The sequence below is a fragment of the Strix aluco genome, chromosome 2 (assembly GCF_031877795.1).
Source record: "Strix aluco isolate bStrAlu1 chromosome 2, bStrAlu1.hap1, whole genome shotgun sequence".
NCBI lineage: Eukaryota > Metazoa > Chordata > Aves > Strigiformes > Strigidae > Strix > Strix aluco.
This window is the reverse complement of record NC_133932.1, coordinates 94,814,049-94,831,815: the sequence shown is the minus strand read 5'-3', so window position 1 is coordinate 94,831,815 and position 17,767 is coordinate 94,814,049. Positions and strand designations below refer to the sequence as shown.

Sequence of the window (17,767 nt, the reverse complement as noted above, 5' to 3'; positions counted from 1 at the left end):
TTTCTCATTGATGTAACTTTATGGGAAAAAACATGCAATGTCTTTTTGCAGATGATACTGCCACAGCTATTTAGCGAAACAACTGCAATAACTATATGCAGAAACAGTCGTGAAATACTGAAGATCTAATTTTATATTATACTTTTTTTAAAGTACATAGTTTATATTAGAACTAATGTTTCTGAAGGCATATTCTTCAGCCTAAATATGGACATGAAAATGTGAGATACTGTGGAACTGTTAGTGAATTTCAAGAAAAATAATAATAAAAGCCTTTCTGATTATATAGGCTTAATGACACAGCTAGCTTTTAGTTCAAATATTTTATTTTATTCCATGCAAGAAATCAGTGGATTAGACTTCATACCAGAAATAAAAGCACATCATCATAATTCTTATTCCCAACAAAAAAAACCAAAATACTTTAAAAAAATTTCCAATGCTTCCTAGTTCTCTTCACAGTAAAATGGGGATAATTTCACCTTCCTTTAGCTGTAGACAAAGTAATAATCTAGTTTAAGATAGTTGTCTATGTTTTTTCTCTAGAAGACTGTTAAATTTCTGCATCAGAAGACAATGAATCATCCATAATATTTCAAACAACTACTTAAGGTTGGAATACAATGCATATCAAACTGCCTTTTTTGATTGATTAGAAAAGGTGTATACATATTTGACATAAATGAAACATAGTTTCTAGAAAGCTAAAACTAAGGTAGATGAATGTCACTAGATTTTTTGGTTAAAATCTTTCTGGAAATTATAAACATTTTGAATAAAGAATGAACTCAAAACTCAGTTTCTTTTCTCTAATAGTATTAGACATTTCCTTAAATATCAGTAGATTTTCACTGGACCAAAAGTCTTGGCAGCATTTCTTGACTGATTTAGACACCCCCACCCCAGTCTTGGAATAGAAAGTTATTTCACTATTTTCTAATAAAGAAAATGCAAAATATAACTTTTATAAAGTAACAAATATCCTCTAATACCTTTGTTGTTATCCATTCCTCCAACAGCATAAAGTGTTCCAACTGTAGATTTTCTAGGTTTAGTTCTTGGACTTTGCATAAGAGTTCTTCTCTCTGGTAAAAGATGGTATTTCATGGCTTCCAGAATAAGCTTCTGGCATTCTAGGTCATCCTTAAAAAGTGCATGGTTTTCTAGGTCAGCCAATATCTGTGAATGACATGATCATGAATCAAAAATGCTAGAAATTTCTAGAAAAAACAATACCATACAGTGAGAGAAGATCACAAAATAGATGTCTTAAGTGAATCACTTCATTGTAGATTACAGGGGCTTGCAGGGCTATTTTTCTTGGAGGAGGGACAGTAAAGTAAATATTTCGCTGATTTTTAAAAGACTAAGCAACTTTTAGATCACTGTTTCACCATCCCTTAAGACTACAATCTTACTACCCTTACTGAAAACACTGAAGAAAATTAAGTATTCTTTTGTAGGCTACAGCCTGACTTATTTTTAATGGTTTCCAACCTAACAGTGAAAGGATCCAGAACACATCTCTTTGCAAGCATCTTGAATGTGCAGTCATATAACGTAACAACATTCTACAGTATTTTATGTAATACTTTCCAGGACCATCCCTTATTTCTAAAACCAAACCAAACCAAAAAATCTCTAACAACAAAAAACCCAACCAAAACCAAACCAAACCAAAACCAAAACCAAAACAAACCCAGAAGAAATTGCTTGTGCAAGTTTTGAATCTATTGTTTTGCTGTATGATTGGCAAAATTAAGGATTAATAATCCAAATAATGTAACTATCTTTACAATTGGCATCAAAACTATAATCAGTAGTTACCAAAACAGATGCTCAGTGCATACAGCTGAATGAATATTCTATTACGTGTTCAAGGAAGAAGGCTACAAGTTGTAAATGTTAAGTGTTTTATTCACTTGCCTGTATGTACATATCTATTGTTTTTTGAGATGCTGAAGATCACCCTGTAAGTTTTCAAGATCCCATTGGACTAAGCAACCTGGTCTAACCTCATAGCTGATCCAGCTTTGAGTAGGAGGTTGGACTAAAGACCTCCTGAGGTTTTTCTCCCACTTGGATGATTCTGTGATCTCACTGATGTCAGGCCAGAAGAGCGCAACGCTTATGCAGGTTTTGTGCCATATCTGCCAGACCTGTGAGACATTTCAGATACCCTAAGGCATCAGAATTCAATCAAACTCTCAGTGTTTATGTTTAGGCAATTGAGTATTACCTCTAGATGCTGACCCCTATATTCTGCTATCAAATTAGAGCAGGTTTTAATTGCATATGGCAGCATATCTATACAGTCTGGTAGATTTTTAGATGTCATAGAACATCTGCCTGGGAGAGCCAGACATTTTCCCAGAAGCGGCTGAAGGCCAGGAAGCAGGCCAGAGTCTGTGAAAAGGTATCTCCCTCACAGACACAAATGTATGCAAACTGTTTTGCAGTTGCCTAAACAGAGGTAGCTATATTCCTTTTAAGGAATCACAGGTATTTCATGGGGCCTTCAATGGCTGCTGAAGAATGCATGAATGTCCTTTGTCAATCTGTCAGCCTTTTGCAGATAACACATGTGTTCTGTAGCATTTAAAATATTAACTGCTTGCACATGTAGACAGCAGACTCCTGCTTCTGATTTCAGGCGTCAGTCATGAAATGAACCTATTCAGGTCCAAAGAAAGACATTACACACTGCAGTATCTCAGCTGGTGATCCAGAACTCTTATTTTACATGGCTGATGACCTAACAGACAATAGACGTGCTTATTAAAAGAAGTGAATAGGGAGGTTCATCTAGCCTAGATAAAATATGTCTCCAACTCATCTCCATCTCCAAGTCTCCATAAGTCAATGTCTAGGGAGAAAAACGTATTTTCAAATCTTTAGTAATTCCCCTTAATATTACCCCAATGTCCAACTTTCAGATGAAGGACATTGTGAGGTGAATGTCTTTTCTATGCATTTTATAATTCTCAAGGGCCTTATCTTCCATGAACTAGTTCAATCCTCATTTGAACTCATGGAAATTTGTTTCATCCACAATATGGTTTCCCAACCAATTCGGCCTATGACTTGCTGCATATGAAGGTTTACCTCCCTCTGTTTGTTTCAGACCTGGCTCCTGTTGCTTCATTTGCTTTCACTCAATTTGTTTCATTCATTTCTTTCTTTCAGTGCCCTCTAATTCTTCTATTGAAAGAGAAAATGAATAACTGGAGCCCTGCCATACTAAGTTCCTTATAATACTCTAGACTTCAGTCATATTCTCCATGTTGACTGTTTTCTAGAGTGAGGAACCCTAGCTTAGTTAATTATTGTTCATATGAAAGAAGATTCATATCTTTTATCACCCTTATTGTCTTTTTCTGAATATTTCAGTTTTGTTAGATTCTTTTTGTGAAGGGAGCAGAACTGCACACATGGCAAACTGTGAACTTTTGTGGTGATATAATGATGTGCTCTGCTTTGTTGTCTTTTTCTTTTCTAATAACTTGTAAATTTTGTTTTTGTCTTTTTGACTACTACAGATCTTGAAGCTGACTATTCCAGAAATTCCTATTTCATAGATCCAAAATTTCACTCCTGAATGGAAGTGGCCAACCCAGAACCTATGATATTAAATTTGAAGTTAAGGGTTGTTTTGTCTTTTTTTCATTTGCTTATATTTTATTATTATTCTTTGTGCTCCAGGTGTATTATATTACATTTATTTACATTAAAATTGTAGAAATACAGTTATTAGGAATTCTGGGTGGGTTAAATGCTACTCAAATCTTGTGTATTGCAAATTAGAATATCACTTTTAATATATGCACAAAAGCTATGTGGCAATGCAGAAAGATCACTATAAGAGTAGTAAGATTTGTGATATTAACAATCATGGACTTTTCAGAGTGAAGGATGACTTCATTTGTCATTTATCTCTAACTCGGGTACTTGTAGTCCATGGGGAAGATGGTAAAATTTCTTGTATCTGGAAAGTTTGATTCTCTTATTAAACTGCAGAGCAAACTCTAAATTGAGGAGACTATGCATTGCTGTGGAAGACTGGGTATTTCATTATTTTCTGTTCTAACACAAATTCTACATATTGTAGCTGAAGAAATTAAAGGACTTTAAAAAATATATTTCTATTTAATTATAGCTAGCTGCCTGAATCAGTAAGACTACGAGGTGTCCTCCAGGGGCTAATCATGAATGAGAAAACTTGTGGATACTTTTGAGTCACACTGATGTTCAATGAAGTTCTAGGCAAAAATGGATGAAATCCCATTTACACTATTAAAGCGTTAGCACCTCGTTCACAAAATTCATAAATTTAAGGTGTCTGTTGTGCGCTGAAAACCTCTAGCACATTTCAGATGACAGTACACATCATGCGTGGTTCTGCCCAACTTCCTGGATATGTGGTACCATAAAATATCCATATATCAATACCATGAAAAACAGGCAGGGAATTAAAAAAAAAAAAAAAAAAAAAGAGAGAGGAAAAGATAAAGTAGAAAGAGATACAGAATGGTACAAAGAGCCCTCATCACAAATTAATTGAACTAGTTTCAGGGAGAAGTCATGAGACTAAAAGTGTAAAAATTTAGCATAGGAAAACTAGCAATACACACAAAGCCCCTAGGTTCATAGCAAACACTAGACTTTACATTAGGAAGCATTTGTTTTCAGAGAGGTTGGTCATCACTGGAACAGGTTTCCTGGAGAGATGATTAATGCCCCAAGCCTGTCAGTGTTTAAGAGGCATTTGGACAATGCCCTTAATAATATGCTTTAACTTTTGGTCAGCCCTGGATTGGTCAGGCAGTTGACTAGGTGATCACTGTAGGTCCTTTCCAACTGAAATCTATTCTATTCTATTCTATTCTATTCTATTCTATTCTATTCTATTCTATTCTATTCTATTCTATTCTATTCTATTCTATTGCAGAGGGAACAGGTAATACAAAGGAAACCATGGGATTTATTAATTTGTACAATGGTGCATAAAATAAACTTACAATATCTTAAATGTAGTACTCCTGATATTCATGTGTTCTTCTTAGGATGTGAAAGTAAATGCTAGAATGAATATATGCTATATCACGAATGTACAGTTAAGAAGGCTAAACCAAATATAAAACATTTTTTTGGTCATAAAGCCTATGGACTAAACACAATGATGTTGTTTTACCACTTAAGATACAGGAAAGCTAAAAGAATGAAAATGTGAAAGCAAAAAGACAGCTATGTTCCTTGATGATAATGTTTTCAGAAAACATAACCTGAACATGGTCCAGGTTAATAATTTTATGTGAATGTTTGCAAATAGATGATGCATCAACCACAAACGATCCCACAATCATAAAAGCAAAAACAAATGTACGCAAGGAAAAGACTGATAAGATACAAAGAGGCTGAAATTGTATGTATCGATATATTTTGGGGACTTCAAATATCCTTCATGATCTCTGAATAAACTGCTGTCAGTGTGACAAATCTGGATTAATGTAACAACAAATGAAGGGATGAGGCATGAAGTTTTTCCTCCTAAACAATAATGAATGGTTCATATGCTTTCTTTCATTTAGGCAGATTACGTTTTCAAAAATTGTCATATCAACTTCCTATGTCTGGTGGGACAAGCACTTTTCTCATCTTTCATGAAAATGAGGTATAGAAGTTCCTTAATATATTTGTTTTCCAAAGTTATATTTACTATTATTTTCTAATAAAACAACAGTATCCATCATATTAATTTTTATAAATGTGCATGATTATTGTATTAAGAAACTATGAAAATATCTTTGAAACAGCAGAAGAATAATAAATACCGGACTGGAAGAAAAAAAAAAAAAAAAGAAAAATATTGAGATTGGCTAATATGAATTCAGTCTCGGAGAAATGTTACAGAAAAGATTTGAAATTAAATCTTCTGCTCTCTTAAATTTGTCACAAATTCCCATTCTAGAATCTTCCTAGTGTATATATACAGATCTTTTAAACTAAATAGATTCTACTGATCTATATACTCCAAGGACATATTCCTTTGACCACAGAAATTCAGTAAGAGGGAGTCAATATCATGCACATAATTATCTCCTATCAAAGGTTTACTCCTCAGAAACACTTGCCTCTATTTAGATTTTGACAAGAAAAAGCCTCTTTTAGAAAAACAAGTTCACTAAACAGGCATTAATATTATGGTCAGCTTAAACCACTGTATACTTCTAGCTATAATATCAGTGCTTTAGCTGAGGGCTCAAGATGCTGGGTTGTCAAAAGTCTCATTGAAGTAGTATGAGACACAGGCAGAACAGAGAGAGACACATGCAAAACCAGCAAGGACATTTGTGTTCCTTGATGGCAGTATTGCAAAAGAGGTCACTATACATGGTTGAGGTCCATCGCTTGATATAAATGTTTGTAAATACATTACAGATGAAATAAATTATACTTGAAAATATTCTTAAACTTTGATATTGACTGCTTTTTCTTTTTTTTTTTTTTTTTTTTTAAACAGGAAAATGGCCAGCTCTCAAAGTCTGCTATTTTCAGTCAAAATGGCAGCCTCTTAAAATTTTATCAGGAAGTGCATTAAAATGTTTACTACTCTGAAATATTTGCTGAACTGTATTATGATCTAGCATATACTACCTTCATGTCTACTCTCATGAATTTAAATATCAAGATTCTATTCTCTTCCCTCATTGCTGGTGAGTTTTTTCACACTGACTGTAATGGTATTATGTAAAATACAGCATTTCTAGTTGTTTTTACATCTAATATTAATGAACTAGGGCCAGTACAAGAATAGTAGAATAATCACTGGATTTTTTACTGTATTTCTTAATCTAAATTGAGCACCAAGAGAACTGAGTCTATGGTTAGAGTACAATTTATTTTCAAATTTATTTACCTTCCCTAGTGTGTAGAGGAAAATAGAATTCTCAGGAAGCTATTTAAGCTATTATTTTTAATAAATTTCCAAAGAGTGTATTCTGATAATCTTGACACCCACTATATCAATGGAAGGGCTCAGAAACTTCAGATTATCAAGAAATTAAAACCAAACATTTTGTATGCTATATATGATAAAGATTTTTGTGTGTGTGTGTGTGTGTGTGTGTTCTGGTGCTGGTTATTATCCAATTAATGTTACTAAATAAGAATACTAAAGTGTGCTAATAAGCAGTGGTATTAAGTATATTTCATAACACTAGGTTAATTTATATTTCATAATATCAAGATTCTGAATATATCCTTTCTGTGATTTTTTTCCCTTTGAAGTTCTCAGCACACTACTCAGTAGATTAAAAATCAAAGATCTGAAGACAAGTCATGTTCATAGTTTAGGCAGAATGATCTCTTCTTTTGCAAAATAATTTTAACATACATTTAGGACTACTGAACCAAACAGGGTACTCTGTCAACAATTAATTTAACAGAATACAGGCACGAGAAAGCTGAGAAATCAAAATATCTGTTTCTCCTACACAAATTTAAGGTAACATATTAAGTTACCTTTACTTTCTAATGCTTAATGGAATTATGGAATTGATGACAAGGTTTTTTATAGCAAGCTTATTGTATCAGCAAGGATCAAAGTCCAACAATCATATTTGGTGACTTCCTATCAGACAGCTACTTCTTTATTCTGATGTTCCAATCTGTACCTAGGGTCTCAAAGCAAATATTTACCTCCATAGGACCTTCCAATTGAGTTGCCAGGTGTTACAAATAAAGAAGTAATAATCAGTGAACACTGTTCTGTCCCAAAATTCTGAGATTTCATGCATCAACCACAAATAAAGGTTGAATCTCTTTTTCTTTCTGATTAGAATTCATCATAGAAATTAAAACCAAAACAAAACAAATAAACCTTTAAAACCAGACAGAAACCTGTGTTCATTTCCCTCAAAAAAAAAAAAAAAATTACTCAATGGCTAAATCATAAAAATCTTTTTTGTCAAACCCCCCCTAACTATCTAAAAAAGTGACAGTAAAAGTAAAAAAAAAATCTTACGGAGTAAAACATATTATTCCAAGGCCTATTCTCAACTGCAAAGGTATGGAAAAAATAATATTTAGAAAAATATTCATTCCTCCCTCCTACCTACTTATTTTAGGACATGAGCTGACTTGTGCTAAACTCTGTATTTCTTAATGTCCTAATGGCTAAACTCGGTGAGTGAGGGGAAAAAAAAGCAAGGTTGAAATTAAAGCTACTGTTTAAAAACCAAGTCATACAAAGCTGTTTCATAATGTCTAAATTTCAATAATCTGCTTCAATGTTTTTCTCCTCCGTAGTTATCTTTTCTTACTGCATCAAAATAATCAATATGTTTTTATTAAATCAGGATGCACTTGATCAGGAAATTCAGTTAATAAGGATGTTTCCCTGGAAACCATATTATGTTCAGCTTGCTCTTCCATGGCTATGACATCCTTCATTAAGAGAGAAGTGTATCTAACAGTAAATTAAGATTTCAGGGTTTTGTAACACATAGAAATTCACAGAGCTGTTGCTTCTCAAAAGACCCATGTCAGTGCTCCTTCAGACCAATCCTTCTAGCAAACCTTCTAGCATTGCTAGAACTTCTCAGACTAGCAATATCCTGAGAATTTTAGTAACTTTGTGCCATCATGCTTCTCCTTTTTCCTACTTTAAATCACCACCAAGTCCTTTCTCATCTGCACTTCTAAATTATTTTCAACACAATGCTGCAGAAAGCAGGCATGCTTCAACTCGGTGAAGCATGTTCATTTTGAGATCTGGAGTGAAAAGTATTCAAGTACTGACAAAAGGAAAGTCAAGTCTAATGAGCACAAAAGGAGAAGTTTGGTACTGGTACACTGATTGACAGTGGGTGCACCATGGGACTGCACCCTTATTGCTCCCTGCCTTGCTGTCACCCTTGGCTGGCTCACTCCCTCCCACCCTCCCTTAGCATCTCTCCTTTTGCTGCTTATTGACACATCTCCCCCAGCCCCTCTTTTATCCCACTGTTTTTCAGCTATGATCTTGGTGAAAGTATTAGAGATTTGATCAGCTGATTTGAAAGTTATTAAGTTAAATCTCACATATTCTACATAAATGATCATCTGAGAGATGGGATGAGTCCCAGTCTCCCCTGTTGAAAGTGTGGCATCTAGGATGAAATTCAGCAACTACTAGGGAAAAAGAGGATACCACCTGCCTGGGAAGGAAAAAATCACCCTCACCTCTCCTGCACCCCATTCTTGGAAGAGACTACAAGAGAATGGAAGAGCTAGAGAACTGTCTCACCAAAACTTTCATAGTATCCTCAACTTTCTGATGAGGCACAGAACATGCCCTGATTATTACAGTAGAGCTTCCTACCTAGTGAAAAGTGTGAGATATGACAATATTCACTCTGTCAGGGTGAACTAAATCTCAAATTCCACTACCTTGGTATGTGCCTCAGACACAGGAATTACCCAAAAGGGGAGATGAGGAAACACCATACCATTCCTACCATTAAAAAAAAAAAAAAGGATATTTCCTGCAGGACAGGTGTCAGGGCGATAAAACTGAACAAAGTGACAAAGTAAGGATTCCCTGCATGCCAAAGTAAGATACTAAGCACATGCAAAAAATTTTATCTTCTTTTTTCCAAGTGATAGTTGCTGTGAAAAGGGGTACAGCATCATTCAAAATTATGCTTTATGTGGTCTCTATCTGCCCATGTCTATTTATTGTGATTTAGAATCTTGAATAGTCCTTTAACAACACCTAATTGTTCTACACCCTGACTAATATTAAATTTCATACCTGAACACATTAATTTTATCATAGACAGAAAGCAACTTCCACTTGTCTAAAAAGTATCCCAATATTTAGATGCATTCTCCCTGTAGTAAACCCTAAAGAGTACTGTGCCCTCAGAAACTTACATGCCAATGTTATGCAGAACACAGGATTAGCCGCATGTTAATAGCATTAATAATCATAACAGAAGAACAAAAAGCTTAAAATCTTTTAAATGAACTGTGAATAAATGAAATGTGGATTTTTATGGCACATTTTGTTTAACAAACCCCATGAGTCTCTTTCTTGATCCAAAATGTATCTGAAGTCACTTGACAACCTTGAGCCAGAGAAACACATTACCATATGAAACAAAAATCTGAAGGAGGAATGACCTAACGTTTCCATATTGAATGGTTTTCAAGAGAGGTATCTGATTAGCCATCATTGTCCTTTTATGAGTCTTCTTCCATGCACAGATTTGTTACGGCTGTTTATTGATGATCATAGTAATGGAGCTACCAGGAAAGAATAAAGGCTTCTGAAATGTAGGGTCATGATTGTTCTTTGTACAGAGTAAAATGAAAAGCAAATAAAGGGTTTGTATGAATTCCTGGAAAGTATAAAAATACTGTTTTAAAGCTTTCTTTAAAAGAAGTTCTCATTCCACTTTCAAAGTCTTACTATGCTTATGCTGCTCTAGCTGTTAGGAAACACAGTGCATCTTTGGACAAAATTCCAATTAGAAAAATCTTTTATCTGTCTAAAGCTGGTAGGAGAAGTCATTATTCCTACATCATTGTATTGGTATATGAATAGAAGTATTTCAGTTGCCTAACATGGTGAAAGGAATAAATTATTTGTCACTTTGTCTTTTCTGTCGACAACTGCAAGAAATGCCTGTAAATACTATCGTAACTGCAGATTTCGACTTAATTAATTGTTATTCTGATTAAAACTGTATATACCCATTTTAAGAAATATCAGTTAGGCTATTTATGCTCCACTGCAAACATGAAGGAAAAAAAAAGTCCCCCACAAACTGCTACTTTTTTTTTATAAAACCAATAATTTCTGAGCTACTTCTGTTGGATACAAACTCTCTTGTTATAAAGACTAGTTGTTTAATAATGTTTAAACTTCATTTCCTTATTTTAAAACTTTTGAACCTATGCGATAAACAAAACAGTGAGCTAATTACAATTCTTTTGTTTCATCTTAAGAGTTTGTTGAAATGCTTTGTTTTCAAAAAAATTATGCTGACTTCCTGAAGAGAGCTGAACATAGGCTCTGACATGATCAGCAATTGTCATTTACATTATTCATAGGTAAATTGATCTTGGAGACCATGTTTTTCAGGACAATTCTGTAATGATTGCAAATAGTTTCCTTATTTCTTTTTTCAAGAACAGCCTGATGTCAAATTATTTCCACTTAAATTAGAGCTTATAGGTAGAAACAAAAGTATACTGAGCTAATATTAACAGCATACCAAATGGATCGACTTCTGTATGAATGTATCAATAAATTCAGGATTCTGCCTGAATGAATATATCCATGTCTACTCTGGGATTAAAATGATGGTTGATACAAACAAGATCTTTGTCTACAGGTATTGGATAGACATCATCCATTATTAAAAACTTAAATAAAATTGATGGCAGATACTTTAAGTTATAATCTCACTAAGAAGTTTTAAATCAGGAATAATGGGGTTTCACTTAAATTGCAATTTTATATTATTATAAATCTTGTTAAAAACTAGCTAGAAAAGAATGAATGCTGCTTTTCATGATCTCGGTAATAAAGCATTTTAACTAACTTTCTTTTCCAGAAGTGAGAGAAGCTTTGTGGGTTTTTTTTTTAATTAAAAGTCCAATAAGATTGAGAAATGAAACAGCATACCAAAGCTGTTGCCTTTTTTCTGGAAGGCACGATAGAATTTGCTCAAATCAATTTGATTTTCCAATGCAGAGTCCTAATTTTCAATTTAGATTAACACATTCCAGATGATTCTCAAACCTCACTATACTAAGTTTTATCCTAAAACATTTTATCTACTTAGTATTGAAATCTATAGTAGGAAAATCATACTGAAAATTCTGAAAATAAATATAATGTGGACAGAGAAAACTCAGACTTAGCACTTACTACAAGGAAGTATGATGTTACAAGTAATTTTGAGTTAGCCAGTTACCAATTAGTCTTCACAAACAGGCATTTTTTCAGAGGCGATGTAAGTTTTTCACATTTATGGTGAATATGTACCAGGCATTATAAGGAGATTCAATTTAATTATTTGACTTCCTGACATATACCCAAGAACAAAAGTGTACATGCAATCACTCTTTGTGGGGTTCAAAAAGATGCATGAGTAGGCTTTCAATGACAAGAGACACAACACCAAAAATTCTCAAACTCTGCCTGTCTAGTTTCCCTTGTATATCAAATTAAGATACGTTATTTTCCTTTTTTATGATCTCTTTCATAGACAAAGCCACACATCCCTGAAAACACATACATAATGCTCCACATATTACAAAAGAGAAAGAGTACTAATAATGAATTATTTTCTTCTCCAAGACAGAAAACATTTTCTATGAAAGAAAAGAACTTTAACAGTTTTTGAGTTTTGGGCTGATCTCTTCAGAAATAAAAACTTTTTATAAAACATGGTGGTTTTTTTCCTGCAGAAAATATATCCCAGTTCTTTCTAATTTTTCTTACTTCTCCTATTTAAGCTGAAAATTTACAGCTTATTTTCTGACCAGTTTCTCAAATCTTAAAGATCCTTACTGCATAGTTATTGTATGAAGGTGCTTACATGTTTGAATAAAAGCATGTCAGAATCAAGAATTCTCCAATCCTATGAGCTAGTTTTAAAATAATTTTCTTCCTTTGTCCAAGGTAAAAATGACAGATAATTATGATATTAACTACAAAAAGGTACTGGGGAATGAAATTAAAGTGTATCTCAATTCTTTCAATTTCAATTTAATTTTTGCTCTCACAGTATGAAGTGAATTTCCTGCTTAACATCTGTACTTGAACAGATTTAAGTAAGAAAGAACTATGGCTCTCTTGACAATGCAAGATATTCATTTAGATACCTGCATTAGAACTTCAAATTATTTCTACTAATAATATTAACTATTCTCAAATAAAATGAGCAAGATATTTTGGTCATCAGTAATATTTTCTAACAAGGAAAAATACACAACAAATTTTATTTTTATACATGCCAAATTAATTATTTGTTACAAAAAATGCTGAGACAACAGGAACAAGAACAGCAGCATGTTTGCACTGTTTACGTCAAAAAAATGAAAGTATTTTTGGCTATTGATTAAGCATGCATTACTACCATGTTTAAGAATCACATTCAGAGAACAATATAATAAAAAAACCCTTTAAAATTTAGAATAAAATTTAGAATAGTGCCTAGAAAAATACATCAGAAATTATATATTAATTTGAAAACTGGTCCAGTTTTATACATAAACAATTAATTCTGTATAACAGAAGGTACAACTTCAGGAATCATATAATTGTGAAATTACTACAAATATATTTTACCACTTCTTTTAACTCTTACTTTTAAATTAATGAATTTGAAAGGAAAACCAAAATATATTGCAGTCATAAAATTATTTTCCAGTAATTTTTGTACATTAAGGATATGCTAAGGCATTACCAACAGTGTCATTCTTTATTCAGATCCTGATTTGCAAATAGATTTTAACTAATGTAGATTAAAACACTTAAACATTCCCTCACTCTCTTAAGTCTTTTTTAAAAAAATAAAAAAGTAGTTCACTTTTCTGGAATACTAAATGTAGACATCACAAAGTCACAAACTGATCATGTATGGAGCTAAAGGTTAAGCTCCATTTCTAAATTCCATTTTATCCAACAACCTTAGCAATATTATTTACAGATATTTTTGCTTTGCTTGAAATTGAATGATGAGCTAAATCCAACATAATCATCTGCTTTACTCACTTGGCTGTTTTGTAATTAGGGGCCTTAAATTGAAATAAAAAAAAAAAAGCTTTCACCTAATTTATCTTTTTGAGCTTTTACTTGTTTTATAACAACGATTTCAACATAGTGTGCTAGAAATAAAATAATTATATACATTTGCAATTCATAATTTCTTAGTTGAGCATGTCTCTTTTTGTTTTCTACCGTTTTCTTTCAGCTCATTGAACATTTTGGATCTGTTTGGAATTCTTTCTTTCTTATTCATGTTTAATTAATGATTTCAGTAAACCTGTTTTAGCTCAGAGATTATTTCTAGGCATTTTTCTGCAGTAACACAAATATTCAGTATATAAAATTCAATATTTGTGTTGCTCAGGGATTAAATTATTCATCATGTGTGAGTTAGTCAAGCCAGCTGCTCAACCAATGCACAAAGACAGACTAAATCCCTCAGATTTATGTATTCTCAGAGAAAGGTTATTTTCTCCTCAGCAATAAGATGCAGCAGACTTAAGGATCTTTAAGAAACTCTAGACCAGTTCTCTCTTGAAACATACAGCTAATCATTTCTATTACAAATAACTTGCATTAAGATTTCATTAGTCTGTCTGTAAGTCTGTGATCTGTGTATGCATGCAGGTGATAATATATTGCAAAGAGATCAATCACATAGCAACAATAGTGAACAGTCTTGGACTGGAATTTTGGAAAGAAATCTAATTGTGTTTTCTATCTAACAACCGAACTCTGACATCTACTAAGCTGGTATTTTTGGTGATTACAGTTCAGCGTTTAATTGATTTGTAATTCTGACTTTTTTCCCACATATTAAAAATAATTTCATATTCAGAAGTAATTTTAAAACAGCTTTCTACCCTTCAGTTATAATCCCGGGTCTTCCCTATCCCTTCCCCACATCAGGGTACAAAACCCAAACCAAAACAAAAAGAATATAGCATAGTTGAAGCTTGTTTTCCTTAAACTATTATTAGGTTACTAAACTAAATATATTAGACAAACAAATAATCACACACACACACATTCTCTGAGATTTTACATTTGATATAAAAATGAAGAAACTGGGTTTTCTTCCCCCACTCTCTTGAATAAACTAAGTTATGGGATTGGAATATTCATTGGTAGCATCTGCGGTAAGTAATTAAACTGTGGTGTTTAAACCACTTTCACAACATTAACACTTCCCCAAAGCTTATGACTTAATGAGCCCATTTATTAAAATCTTCAATATTATTTTCTGTAAGTGGTCCCTTGCTATCTTTTATCACAATGTTCAAACTTTAATTTTAACTTTATTTGTTAATATGCCCACACTTTTCTGGCACACATACTGACCTCTGCTGGACTACTAGTACTAATGGGTCTACCTTTGAAACTGGTACTAATTTGTCCAATTTGCTCATCACCCTGATGTGTTACTGATTCAAATGTTATTCTGTTTAGGAAAACAGTAATTGTTTTACTCCCCTCCCCCCCCCCCAGATTCTCCCCCTAGTGATATCTTTTCATAAAGATATTCTCAATCTATGTATTATACATAGTGGCTGAAATAAGGGGTGCAAAATCTGATGCAAGCTTTCTACACACTTAAAAATATTGATACAGAGATCTACATTTAACCTCATCACACTAGGCTCTCTCTCCAGTAAACAAAGAAAAAGTCTTTATTTCAAGATAAATCCCTTCTTAAAGTAAATACTTATGTTAGATATTTACTTTCTAGATATCTAAATTTAGGTGAGATGAAACTCTTTTACAGTACCTTGTTTCTTCTCTGATCCTTGAGGAAAAAATTAATATAATAATTCTGAGACTCATGCATATTTTAAATAGTGTTAAAATAGTACATAATAAATAAGAAAAGTTCTAGAGATTAAATTGCATTCATAAGGAAGACAAACAAAAAAATCATGTTAAAAAAAGAGAAAATAAAAACAATGCCTCAACACTAGAAGCAACAAAAGATTAGGCTATGACAAAATATTGTTATTGTCTGGTCTCCTTTGGTTCAAAGGCAGATGTTTTTATTTGAAGCTCTTCTGAATCAAATTCTTTTTTTTTTTTTTTTTGTCTTCTGGAAGTGATAGTAGATTAGGTAAAAGCATGACAGATGCCAACAAATGGAACACAAATGTTATTCAGTCAATAACAGGTAATAGCCTACATTTGAAAATTACTGGGTTTTTTTATTTTTAACTGTAGTTACCTGTACCAATTTTCATAAAACTCCTATAAGAGAGTAAGTACAAAGAAATGGAATACAAAAGAAGCATCTTTTCCCTAAATAATGTTCTCCTGTTTCAAATACAATCTCCATGTCTTAGAAATAGGCAAAATGGATGGATAAGAAAACCTCACACAGAAAGGGAACTGTCTATTTAAACACCTTTTCCATATAGTTTATTTCAAGTATGTTACGAATGTCTAATATGAAGAATTCTTCTAGTACATATGTAGTCTCTGAAATGTTGATGGCTCAACTACAACTAGAGAAGAAAAGGTTTCTGATTATGTGTTTTTCTATAATGCATAATCAATTTAAGGGAGAATGAAGGATGCAGTGAAACAGCACTACACTGCAAAAATAGGGACGTAACATTAGGAAAGGGAAGTCCAACCCATCTCTTAGATGTCTCATTACCCTTTTTCCAGGAAGACTATTCAAGATAATCCAGTGTACCAGTCCAAGCATTTGCAATCCCTTTTCCCTTCCTTCTTTAGTGAAAAGTAACAGATTTCAAGTGATGTCAAGAGCAATAATGATTTCTGCTTTTAAAAATGCCTGTTGTTAACCACTGCTGAGAGTAGTAATTGATCTTTGCCTTTGCTACTTTCAATGAGTTATGTTTGCATGGCCTCTGGAGGCATGATCTATGGAACACCAACAACCAGCAGCAAAACTTGCCATATAGAAGGATAGTTTAATCTTTGTTAGGGTTAACTCTCACACTATTACTGTCCTGATAAGCTGGTTACTCAAAAGCTAGCTTAGATACCTCTACACTAAATTACAGAAATCATTACTGATCTGGATAATGGGGCAGAGTATACCCTCAGTAAATTTGCTGATGACACCAAACTGGGAGAAGTGGCTGACAGTGATAAGAGGGTTGTTCTGCTATCCAGAAGAACCTTAACAGGCTGGAGAAAGGGGCTGACAGGAACCTCATGAAGTTCAACAAGGACAAGTGCAAAGTCCTGCAGCTAGGGAGGAACAACCTCAAACATCAGTATATGCTGAGGGCCACCTAGCTGGAAAGCAGCTTGGCAGAAAATGACCTGGCATCCTGGTGAACACTAAGCCAAACATCTTGCTCTTATGAGGAAAGGCTGAGACGGCTGGGACAGTTCAGCATAGAGAAGAGAGGGATCTTATCACTCTGGCTCTTCTCAGTGGTGCCCAGTGACAGGATCAGAGGCAATGGGCACAAACTGAAGTAAGGAGGTTCCACCTGAACATCAGAAAGCATTTTTTTTACTGTGAGGGTCACTGAACACTGGCACAGGTTGCCCAGGGATGTTGTGGAGTCTCCCTCCTTGGAGATATTCAGAAGCTGTCTGGACATGGTCCTGGGCAAGTGGCTCTAGGTGGCCCTGCTTGAGCACAGGGGTTGGACCAGATGACCTCCAGAGGTCCATTCCTACCTCAACCATTCTGTGATTCTGTGATTATAAGTAGAAAATAAGTACAGTTTTCATTAAATAGATACAGAAGTGTTATACATTATAACAATGTAAACTTAGATATCTGAGTGTGACACAGACAGTCAAGGTTTCAAGGTAACTAGGTGTGCAATTTAAGCTGCGCCTTCCAGGGACTGTACAGCATGCTGTTCTCCAGATAGCTACAACATAGCTCCTGAGTAGACAGGCTAGATCTTCTCCACTGAGAGATTTTAATGTCTTTCTGGTTTGGGGGTGTTTGTGGCCCACACTGAAAGGTCTTGCTACCCTGTAGATCACAACAGAACTGATAAGTTTGCAGGAAGCTTGTTT

General features: G+C 33.8%; 1 protein-coding gene across 2 annotated transcripts in view; it reads right to left on the bottom strand.

Annotated features, from left to right (window-relative positions):
• KLHL1 (kelch like family member 1) overlaps nt 1–17,767 on the bottom strand; it is a 260,832-nt gene that overhangs the window by 91,223 nt on the left and 151,842 nt on the right. For both annotated transcript variants that reach the window (XM_074815555.1, XM_074815556.1), the window contains one exon: nt 993–1,179. In XM_074815555.1, coding sequence (XP_074671656.1) covers nt 993–1,179 — 187 coding nt within the window. The remainder of the gene's footprint in view (nt 1–992; nt 1,180–17,767) is intronic.